The sequence below is a fragment of the Zalophus californianus genome, chromosome 7 (assembly GCF_009762305.2).
Source record: "Zalophus californianus isolate mZalCal1 chromosome 7, mZalCal1.pri.v2, whole genome shotgun sequence".
Lineage (NCBI taxonomy): Eukaryota > Metazoa > Chordata > Mammalia > Carnivora > Otariidae > Zalophus > Zalophus californianus.
This window is the reverse complement of record NC_045601.1, coordinates 59,625,061-59,637,452: the sequence shown is the minus strand read 5'-3', so window position 1 is coordinate 59,637,452 and position 12,392 is coordinate 59,625,061. Positions and strand designations below refer to the sequence as shown.

Genomic DNA, 12,392 nt, shown 5'->3' with positions numbered 1-12,392 from the left:
TGGTATCCCATCCAAGTCTGTCCTTCCTAAACAGAAAGCCAGTGCTGTGAACCCAGCCCTCCATCCCAACTTGTCCTTTTAGAATTTATAACTGCAAGTGCCTGCCCTCTGGCAGCTTTCTTTTTGAAAAGTAAAGCATGAAACAATTTCACACTAAGAATGAAAGGAATGGCAGTAAGATCTCATCTCTATTGACTAAAAACCCCCAGCCCACACATTTTATGAATCATGCATGATTCCTATGGAGACATGTTAGCCTCTGAAACAGTGAAAGAACTATGCTAGAAGAAGAGGAAATAATCTTCCTAGGATCCTCTAAGTAACAACATTTACTTGGATTTTTACTTACGACAGAAGATGCAACTACTACTCTTTCCAACATTTAGGAATAAGGGTGCATTTTATTTTTTAAAGAAATATTTTATAATGTAAGATTTTGTAATTTAATGAAAAAAGGTGGGGCTAATACAACAAATATACTTAAAGAACAATTATAAACAGCATGATAAAGGCAAATAATGTTAAAAAGATAAGTGACCTGTAGTTCCTAAGGCCCCCAAATAGTTACAGTACTGGCAGTAATGGCATTATTAATCCATTTATTTTTATTAGTATTTACAACTATGTACATTTATGTATATGTTTATACATGGATATATGTATTTATCAGCCTTACCAAGAAAGAATTCACAAAAACTCCTTTTATTCTAAAAAAAGTGATTTATTTCTATTAGAAGCAATCTTGTGTTCCAAAGTAATGAAACAATTATCTACTTATCTGGTCACTAAGTGCTAACTGCAATTGGAAGAAAAATGATTGTTTTAATTTTTTTTTTTAATTCTAGAAGCAACACATTCCTACTAGTGGTGTTTTAAATATTTCCATTATTTTAAAAGAGATAAAAAAATCTTTAAGGGTTTGCATTTATAATGAAATTTATTATAGATTAGAAAAAAAAATTCTCCTGTGACAGAAGAAATCTTATCATGATTAAAAATTATGGAAAAAAGAATGTTTGCTCACAGTTCATACTTAAGTGGAGACCCAGAATAGTCAACACAATGCTAAAGAACAAAGTTGGAGGAATAATACTACCTGACTTCACTATATAGATACAGTAATCAAAAACACTTTAGTATAGGCTAAAGAATAGCCAAACAAATGGAAAAGAATAGGAAATGCAGAAATAAGCCATAAAGATAACTAACTGATCTTTGAGAAATGAGCAAAGGTGATAAAATGGAGCAAAGATAGTCTTTTCAACAAATGGTGCTGGAACAACTGGACTTCCACATACAAAAATAAATAAATCTAGACACAGACCTCATACCCTTCGCAAAATTTAACTGAAAACCAATCATAGGTCTAAATGTAAACATGAAACTATAAAATTCCTAGGTGATAACCTAGGCGAAAATCTTTAGGTGTGGTGATGACCTTTTTAGATACAACACCAAAGCTGATGTATCAACAAAGTTTAGATACAACACCATGACATAATTGATGAGCTGGATTCCACTAAAATTAAAAACTGCTCTGTAAAAGACACCGATGAGAAAATGAGAAGACAAGTCACAGACTGGGAGAGAATACTTGCAAAAGACACATCTGATAAATGACTTTTATCCAAAGTATACAAACAACTCTTAAAACTCAACAATAAGAAAATGAACAACCTGATTTTAAAATGGCCAAAGACCTAAACAGACACTTCACCAAATATAGACAGATGGAAAATAAGCATATAAAATACATTCAACATCATTTGTCATTAGGGAAATGCAAATTAAAACAACAAGATACCACTACACACCTCTTAGAATGGCCAAAGTACTGACATCACCAAATGCTAGTGAGGCTATGGAGCAAGAGGAATTCGTATTCATTGATGGTGGGGATGCAAAATGCTATACAACTTTGGAAGACAGTATGGCAGTTTCTTACAAAATTCAACATACTCTCACCATATGATCCAGGAATCACACTCCTTGGTATTTATCCAAAGAAGCTGTAAACCTAAGTCCACACAAAACTTGTACACTGATGTTTATGGCAGCTTTATTCATAAGTGCCAAAACCTGGCAGCAATCAAGATATCATTCAGTATGTAAATAAACAAACAGTAGTATATCCAGACATTGAAGTATTATTCAGTACTAAAAAGAATACGCTATCAAGTCATGAGAAGACATTTAAAACCTCAAATAGATACTGTGAAAAAAGCCAATGTGAAAAGACTACAAACTGTATGACATTCTGGAAAAGGCAAAACTACAGAGAGACTAAGAAGACTTAAAAGGTCATTGGTTTCCAGGGGTATATGGGAAGGAATGATGAACAGGCTGAACACAGAGTATTATAGGGCAATGAAATTGTTCTTCGTGACACTATAATGGTGGATGTATGTCATTATACATTTGTCCAAACCTACAGAATGAACACCAAGAGTGAACCCTAAGGTAAACTATGGACTTTAGGTGATACTGACATGTCGATGTAGGTTCATTGATTGAAATACATGTACCACTCTTGTGCAGAATGTTGACAGTGAAGGAAGCTGTGCATATGTGGGGGCAGGTGTTGTATGAGAACTCTCTCTACTTTCCATTAAATTTTGCTGTGAACCCAAAATTGTTCTAAAAAAGAACATCTATTTTTTAAAAAATTTAATGGAGAAAACATTTAAAAATTTATTTAACATTTTTAATATAGTGTATACAAATAGATTTTATGGATTCTACAGCTAAATTCCTTAGCTAATAATACAGTTTAAATTTTCTGTAATATAAGAGTTAGAAATAAATGTCCATGGCAGTAATAGCTACCTAATTATACCGAATTTATCTCGTTTGTTTACAAAGAAGGTACAAATATTGGTGGCTATATAGGATATTTCTTTCTTTTAGGATTTTCACTGAAATGCTGTCAAGTTTCTCTAGATAACATTTTGGGATTATCAGACATTTACTACAACTAAATCTCGTGAGGCAATCTAGAACAGAGGTTGGAAAACAAGCCACATGCAGTTGCTGCTTGTTTTTGTAAATAAAGTTTTATTGAAACACAGCTGTGCCTAATTGTCCCTATACTGTCCATGGCGACTTTCATGCTACAATAGCACAACTAAGTAGCTACAAAAAAGAACAAAAGGCCTGTAAAGCTGAAATTATTTACTATGTCGCCCATTCCAAAAAGTTTCCTGTCTCCTGACTAAGAATAAGTAGTTGGTGTTTGGTAATGCTTTTCATTAAAGAAAGAATTTTGGTCTTTACCATTACTTTATTTGTACATAATAAATAATGCAATTCATAAAGTAGTTTCTTAATGAAGATCAAAAAAATACACTGATATAAAATAAATGCACATGAAGTGATAATGACACAATGGTTAGTGGACACTTCACGCTCACATGGACTGAATTTACGACTACACTAGTAAATGATGGAAACATATTACTTTATTTTGTATAGCACCTCTTTTTATTCATTTGTCAAATGATGAAAACAGTACCTGCTTCATTGGCTGGTGAGAGAATTCAGTGAAAATAAATATAACTTTAGCAGTTTCAGACATTTCCTAATCGTTAAGGTAAGTCACTAATATTATATAATTTAATCATGATTTCTCTTCCCTAAAAGTTATTCTTTTTTTTTTTTAATTTTTTATTTATGTATTTGACAGAGAGAGACAGTGAGAGAGGGAACACAAGCAGGGGGAGTGGGAGAGGGAGAAGCAGCCTTCCCGCTGAGCAGGGAGCTCGATGTGGGGCTCGATCCCAGGACCCTGGGATCATGACCTGAGCCGAAGGCAGAAGCTTAACTACTGAGCCACCCAGGTGCCCATCTAAAAGTTATTCTTAAACATAAGGACATTCTCTTGAGATTAGTTAGAAACCTGATTTTAAAACTATTTCTTGAAGGGGAAAAAATGCATCAAAGTGGGCAGTGTTCCATGTCTTCAAGTTTAATTCATCTTTGATCTGTTTATATACTGGGCCTTGAAACAAGATTTAGTCTGGAAAAAAAGGATTTCACTACTCTTAAACAAATTTAAAAACCAAAGGACCAGAAAGTATTTAATTTTATGTGCCATAAAAGGTTAATGACAGAAAAAAATTCTATAATAAAATAAAATGATCCAAAGACCCATATACAATTGGGCAATGATTAAGTTTTATGTAAGCAATTATTATCATTCCACTTTTTCTTTAACAATCTTGAATGGAGCATTTTGAACAATGGAGTTTAAAAGTAAAACTGGGGCGCCTGGGTGGCTCAGTTGGTTAAGCGACTGCCTTCGGCTCAGGTCATGATCCTGGAGTCCCAGGATCGAGTCCCACGTCGGACTCCCTGCTCGGCAGGGAGTCTGCTTCTCCCTCTGACCCTCTTCCCTCTCATGCTCTCTATCTCTCATTCTCTCTCTCTCTCAAATAAATAAATAAAATCTTTAAAAAAAAAATAAAAAATAAAAGTAAAACTGCTTAACTTCCAAGCACAATAAAACAATATAAAACTTTATTATATATATTTCAGTTGATACTACTTCATGAAAACAGTAAATAATATAACATTTCAGATTTTTACATTATGTAAAAAATAGAAATTAAAATTTTTGAGGCATGAAAGAAGACTGGTGCTTTTTAAAAAGATTAAAAAGAAAAAACAAAAAACCAGAAGTGTAAAGTATGAAATTCTTCTCTGTCTTATCTACTGAATAAAGGATGACATTCTTCTCTGTCTTATCTACTGAATAAAATGGCAAACAAGACAGGATGACCTATCAATATTGGGAGGATAATATTATCTATGAATATTTTATGACTTACATGGCTAACCACTGAACTAAAAAATTATTAAGAACTAAAAATTCATAGTCATTATCTCAGAATTCAAGAAAAATTTTAAGAGCATAAAAAATAATTTTAACCATTAAAGATCCTCTAAAAACAGAGTAAAAGAAAGTAAGTGTACCTGGTGTCCAGCCTTTACTTGCTTCAAAACATTTTCATAGCATACTTCGTCCATGTTATTCAATTGTTGTACCTTAAGGTTTTTAAAACACAAATAATAAAATGAAGCTATTATAAACTTTCTAACTACCAACAAAACTGCAGATTTTAAAATCTTTTTTCCCTTTCAGATTAAGTAGAATGCAGAAGCAACAAATGCAATATAAATACCTAGCATGTAACAACTTAATAAGAAACAAACACAATATGGTTTAAAAGTACAAATAAAATACCTCATATAATACTTTCAGAGTACTAACTTTCTAAGTGTGTCAAGTTTTTTAAAGACAATTTTAAGGGTAATATACTAGTTGTAGATATTTTAGAATAATTTTAAAGTTTTCTCGGCTTTTCCCAGGAAAGCCCGCTCTTCAGGCTGTTTTTCTTCTATTTCATTCTATAAACTATAGAGCTTTCTTATGGAATTCTCAAAATCACCAGAACACTACTAGTAGAATGCCATGGTATATAAAGCTGAAATTGAAGGAAACATACTCTTTCTGTAATATATATGGAGAAGGGTAGACATTTTTCTACAGAAACATTTTTCAGACTAATTGAAAATTTAATATCAAATTCATGAGGGTCTCATTTTCCCTATTAATGATGAGGAAAACTTCCAACCAAAAACGTAAGATGTTTAATCCAAAGGAGCAGGCATGTGATTCAGCCTGTATCTCTCTATTTAACATTTATTAAGAGTGTGGAAGGGATGAAAATGTCATATATATCTGAAATGACTATGATTTGGACTATTTGCTTTAATAAAGTAAACGTTTTATCATTCTGTTACTCTTATGATTTGTGGTAACTAAAATGAGATAATCAGAAGATAATTTACTCCCCATTAATGATTCAAAAACAACTTTAGCTCACAATAATTTTTTCAGTGTAGTCTGAGTTGAGTTCCAACCAAAGCCATTATTTCAAATTAGAGGTGTCAGGCACACCATCTTCCTATGTTCTTCCATGATAACTGAATCACATCATATGTTTCTGAATGAAACTCTGAGAAACCTACAAGGATTTCCTTTCATATAAGATGACAAATTAATAACTGGTTAGCAAATATAGTAAACAACACCCTGGGGAAATGCTTAATGGTTACCAATTGTATATTTCACTGAGTGTAATAATAATTCATTTTAGTAAGACAGAAAAATCTGTATCTATAATTAATACATATAATTAATTTACTATTTACAGTAAGATATGTAAAAGTGTTTTTCTAATATTGCCCAACTTCTAAACTTACAAAATAATTATGGTGGTTTAATCACCTGATGCCATTCCTTTTATGATTACAATGTTAACATACTGTGGTGCAAATACTTTGAATTTAATTAGCTTTAAGTGATTTACCACTTTGTATGACAGAATTTAAAAAAAATTTCAAATGGCTGAAAAGCATCTGAAAAATTTTTATTCTCTGTACCTTTCGGTGATAACCATCTGCTACCATTTAAATTATAAAGCTGAAAGAACAATCTAAAGCTATAAAAAAAACTCTACATCTGTCCTAATGATACATTAAAATATACTAAATAATCAAATATATATTAAGTGACTGAAAAAACAAGCGATACTGAAAAGCACTTGAAACAAATTAATGATAAAATATGTACAGCATGACTATTATCATATCATGAACTAGACTTTTGTCCATAAGTATGAAATGGCTCCCCACAACTCCAAAGATACCTTACTTTGATGCAATGTAGATGGAGCACAGACACTGTTTTATGAGTCACTTCTGGTATTTTTTAGCTGAGTATTTTATTTGTAATAGTGTAAGGTAAAATGACCCTACTTTACTAATAAAAATCTTTTTAGACAAGTAATGCAATACACTAAAGACCAAGGCTGACATAACAACACATGATTCCATCTTATTTTCTTTTATGAAGAGGTCATAAGGAGTTTGAATCTTCTTTTAAACCTATTTCTTCTACAGAGAAAAAAGTGTCATTAAACAGAATATTAAATTCAAAATTTTGAGCAAAGTACAATATTCTTTCACAATATTATAAAAGTCTAAAATAAGCACCCTAATAGTATAAATGGTACATAGTAATACTATAAACAACTTTTAAAAGCATTATAAAGAATTTCATAAATGCCACATATATATAATTAATATGGTAATTATAAAATATTACAATGAAATAGAACACCTCCATTAATAGTTGCTACTAGGAATTATTTTTCAATTGCATAAAATGTATTATTTTAGATGAATATCATATCAAAATGTATATTACTGGTTTAATGAAAGTTTTTTATTATTTCATACCATCTTCAATCATATCAAAATAACTTTTTGAAACTTAAACCTTATATATAACTTGTATTCTTAGCCAAGAATACAAAATATACATTGATAATAGCAATGCAAACTATAAGCAACTTTTGGAAGGAGTTTTTTTTTTACTACATATAGTTAAGGAAATGTGCTTGATTTTGTCTAAAACGTTTGTAATCTTACAGATTAGGTCCTTTGGAGAAATCCCAAACAAGCATTAAACAATAAATCCACAAAAACAGTTTTAGAAAAGTATATTATTAAAAAATATTTACCTTATTTGCACTTTTAACCCCCAGAAATGTCTGTCCAAGAGGAACTGGTCGAAAACGGCCATCAAAGTAGAAAAGTCCAATACAGGGATTAACGTGTAAAAATGTAGCAACATCGAGGTAGTTGGGTAAGGTTGCAGAGAGCCCAAGAATCCTTATCATACTCTGTGTGGATTCCACCTACATGGGTTATATTATTTAATGTATGATGTAAATTCAACCCATTTGGATTTTTATAGAGTTTGAAATAAGTTTTAATAGAGTATGAAACATTTACAATAAAACAAGATTCCCCTCCACCAATATGTAATAACAACACACAGTCTAGAAGACAGATATTATGAAAGAAAACTGACCTAAACCTGGCATTAAGAATAATATAGGGTGCCTGGGTGGCTCAGTCGTTAAGCGTCTGCCTTCAGCTCAGGTCATGATCCCAGAGTCCTGGGATTGAGTCCCACATCGGGCTCCCTGCTCAGCGGGAAGCCTGCTTCTCCCTCTCCCACTCCCCCTGCTTGTGTTCCTGCTCTCGCTGTCTCTCTCTGTCAAATAAATAAAATCTTAAAAAAAAGAATAATATAAAATAATTAAAAATGTAATTTTAGCAGATTTCCTGAACTGGAAAATCCTATCAGTTAATTTTTTTTTTTTTCTAAAAATGTAATAAGGTAAGTGACATACATGGATTAGGTTTTAGTCTTAAGTTTTACAAATTTATAATTTCAGGTGCTAAAAATTAAAAGCATAAAAGTCTAAAATAAGATAAAATATTTCTAGTGTTTTACAAATTTAAATTTAAAATGCATAACAATTTCATGACAGAAATATTTGAAACTATGTGTTACAATACATTCAATGAAAAATTATTTCCAGGGACATTTTAAACATTTTATTATTTATTTATTTATTGGGGTTTTTTTTAGAGGTGGGGAGGGGCAGAGGCAAAGGGAGAGAGAGTCTTAAGCAGGATCCATGCCCAGTGAGGAGCATAATGCAAGGCTCCATTTCACAACCGGGAGATCATAACCTGAGCTGAAATCAGGAGTCAGACACCTAACCGACTCAACCACCCAGGTGCTTCTCCATGAACCTTTTAAAAAAAATCAGCATCTTCCTTCCCTAAGTACAGATTGCTTACTTAGTCCATAATTCTTTAGCTATTATGTAGTATTCCTTTTACTATGTCATAGTAACATATAGTTGAGCATATCAGTAAAGCAGATGAATTTCTGAGAAACAAACACAACTATTCTATCATCACAGAGGAAGTTTTCAAATTGCCTTCACAAATTATCATTAAGCACTTTATATTAAGATAATTTTATATTCATAACGAAAAGTTATGAAACTTTAGGCAATGGGGACAGAATGAGTAAGACAGAGATCCACACATACTGAGACTGTTTGCAGAAGCATAAGGAGAGAGGATTAAAACATGATAGAGATGGATGAAAATGAAAGTATAAGTACATACACAACATCTGACCACAAATTTTCTTATGAATATGAGCAAAATCCCAAACCAAACCCAACTTAAAACAAAGGAACCCTCTATAGGGGAAACAATGAACATACCTATTACTTAAAGAAACCTCCTTTACATGTTGTGATGAGAATTCTTTACAGTGATTAGAATGATGATTTTAATTACACAATAGTTCTATGTAGTACTGATGGTGATGTGAAAGGAAATGAAAGTGATTTTTGGTTTTAAAATCATTATTTACAACATAAAAGTTACTGAACATATTTTTAGGGTATTTCCATGTTAAATACATGATGCTCGGCAAACACAATGGACATTTTTCTGCTAAAAATCCATTTTAAAACTACTCTATTTTGTATCTAAATGTATAATCCTATTATTCTCAATATATATAAGGCTGTATTATTTTCTTTTAAATGAGAGTAACTTGGAACTTTATGTCCTAAACCAAATCTCGAAGCTCTATAAACTACACATATCCACCTAAAAAGTATTAATTGTTGAAAACAATAAAAATTTTAATATTTTACAGCTTCTTCTGTATCATTAGCCCAAAACTATGCAGTAAGTTTTTATGACATTTGCCCTTAGATAAAATCTAAATTCAGACAGTTAAGAAGACAACTAATTGTAGTTAAATCTTGCTCAATACAACAGATTTGCAGAACATGGCCTCTTTATCTTTTTTTTTTCTTCACATATATTCCATTATTTGTTTCAGAGGTACAAATCTGTGATTCAACAGTCTTGCACAATTCACAGCGCTCACCATAGCACATACCCTCCCCAATGTCTATCACCCAGCCACCCCATCCCTCCCACCCCACCCCCACTCCAGCAATCCTCAGTTTGTTTCCTGAGATTAAGAATTTCTCCTATCAGTGAGGTCATATGATACATGTCTTTCTCTGATTGACTTATTTCGCTCAGCATAACAATAAAAAATTAAAAAAAATAAATAAAATACAACAGATTTGGCCTTTCTTACACTTTTTCTCTTCCAAATTCCTCTCAGTCATGCCAAGTGTGTTGTGAATTTGGTCTCTAATACAACCACAAAATTTCAGAACCTGAACACAATCCACATTGTATTAGAATAGATTCTAATGGTGCTTCCGTTAGTTACAAATGTTGATGTGGTATATAAAACACTGCCATCTACTGGGAACATCTGGTAATCAAAAGCAACAAATAAAAACAGGAAGTTTGCTTTTTAATAAACATAGTTATGCTCTTTGTCATAGCATATTAAGAATATAAGAAGAATCACATAGACCCTTCTATCAAGGATTTTAAATCTAGTAAAGGATACAAATGAAGACAGAATTAATTATAGCAAGTTGTGAAATTATAAGGATGACAGTGATAAGTGCTAAAAATGTGCAAAGTAAAGGAGCAGAGAGGGAATACAGAAAAGGCGCAATTCATTTTGAATAGCGAACTAGGAAACACTTATTTTTTTTAAAGATTTTATTTATTTATTTGACAGAGAAAGAAACAGCAAAAGAGGGAACACAAGCAGGGGGAGTGGGAGAGAGAGTAGCAGGCTTCCTGCTGAGCAGGGAACCTGATGCGGGGCTCTATCCCAGGACCCTGGGATCATGACCTGAGCTGAAGGCAGACACTTAACGACTGAGCCACCCAGAGTCCTAGGAAACACTTAATAGAAGTGATATTTGGCAGATTCATAAGAATAGCAGGTTTTCAACAGATGAACGTGTGGAGTGATAAAGATATGTAATTTTGCATTTATAACCCTTAATCTCATAACCAATAACATATTCTGCCTCCAGTGAGATGAATTTCATCTCCAGAAAAGAGTCCATGGTACTGGAAAGAAAAAGGGGAAGGAATGAATAGTTTTGTGTGGCTGGAACCTATTATAGCTAGGGAACATGTAGAAGTTAAAATTAGACAAATCGATCACAGCTCCAATAGTCTTTAATGTCCAGATAAGGAATTTAAACATTTTTTTCAGATAACAAACAGCAAGCCATCAGTAGTTTATGAGCATAGTAGTGATGAACCATACAAGTGGAGTTTCATTATATGATGAATATATTATATATTTAGATGTTATATAATCTATATTATATATAATATATATTCCTGTATCATACAAGATATATTTCTATAATTGTATTACATATGCAGTAAACAAATCTATATTTTATATATTTAGTTTATATACATTTAACTTATATAGTTTATAATATTTATATTATATGGAAAATTATAGCTTTTTAAATAACAAAATATTTATAAATTTATATGCCTTATGTGTATATAAAATACATAATATCATGTGTCTGTGTGCATATATACAGAAAGTATTAGCAGCAGGCCTGCAATCTATTTGCTCCCTTAACTGGTGGTACTCAGGAAAGAAAGATGTCCTAGTCAAATCCCCTTGTAAACTTGCTAATGACAGACCTCCTGGTAAATGTACTAATGATATTCACTTGACCTTATCTTCATAATGTTTTTAGCTGATGGATGTGGTCTCTTTAAGCAGCTCAATGTAAATAATCCTAGGATGTATGGATTCCTATGGCATGGCTCCCTGAAAAACAACACTTAAGTTATATAAGTATCACACTATAAAATAAAAACATTATATGATTAAAATAGCTCTTTTTTGTAAATGATGCCCTGCATGTTTCTTTTTGAGAATTCCTATGTAAAATCTGGGCCAGAGCCAATCCAAAATGGCAAGAAAGGACCTGGAAAGCAGTGATGGCAGTTCCAGGCTTCTCCGTGCTTCACCTGGGTCTCACAACTACCTGTATCCTTGAAATTCTTAAATTGGATATTAGCTAAAATCTGATTTTTGTCATTTTGAATATTTCAACCCTTTGTGTTTTATGTATATGTGTTTATATGTCTATGTGTACATGTATTTTTAAGTTATATGATAAAATATGAACATGTCCCAAACAACCGTCAAATTCCATCTCTTTTATCAAAACACCCTTATAGTTTGTAGAATATCCTTCCGTGAATATGCATCCTACTCTACCCAAATCTAAAATCTAAATGTAAGCAAGAACTCTGTTAACTATATCCATAGCACCTAGATGCCATATGTGGTTGGCATATGTTCACTAAATGAATGAATGAAAATACAAACATATTGCACATTTTTTCTTTACATAAACGGGATTGTGCTATATACACAGGACAACTTCCTTTTTTAATGAGAATATAACATATCTTTTAAGTCCAGTTCATACAGCTCTACCTCTTTCTTTTCAAAGGCTGCAATGTAGCATTTTATGGTATCAATATAGTTTGTTAAACCATTTCATCTTTTGTTGGACACC

At 32.1% G+C, this 12,392-nt stretch overlaps 1 protein-coding gene across 7 annotated transcripts in view; it reads right to left on the bottom strand.

Annotated features, from left to right (window-relative positions):
• The window catches only part of ASCC3 (activating signal cointegrator 1 complex subunit 3), a 337,927-nt gene that overhangs the window by 199,064 nt on the left and 126,471 nt on the right, over nt 1–12,392 (bottom strand). For all 7 annotated transcript variants that reach the window (XM_027603944.1, XM_027603946.2, XM_027603941.1 and 4 more), the window contains 2 exons: nt 7,587–7,763; nt 4,972–5,043 (listed from right to left, as the gene is read on the bottom strand). In XM_027603944.1, coding sequence (XP_027459745.1) covers nt 4,972–5,043; nt 7,587–7,763 — 249 coding nt within the window. The remainder of the gene's footprint in view (nt 1–4,971; nt 5,044–7,586; nt 7,764–12,392) is intronic.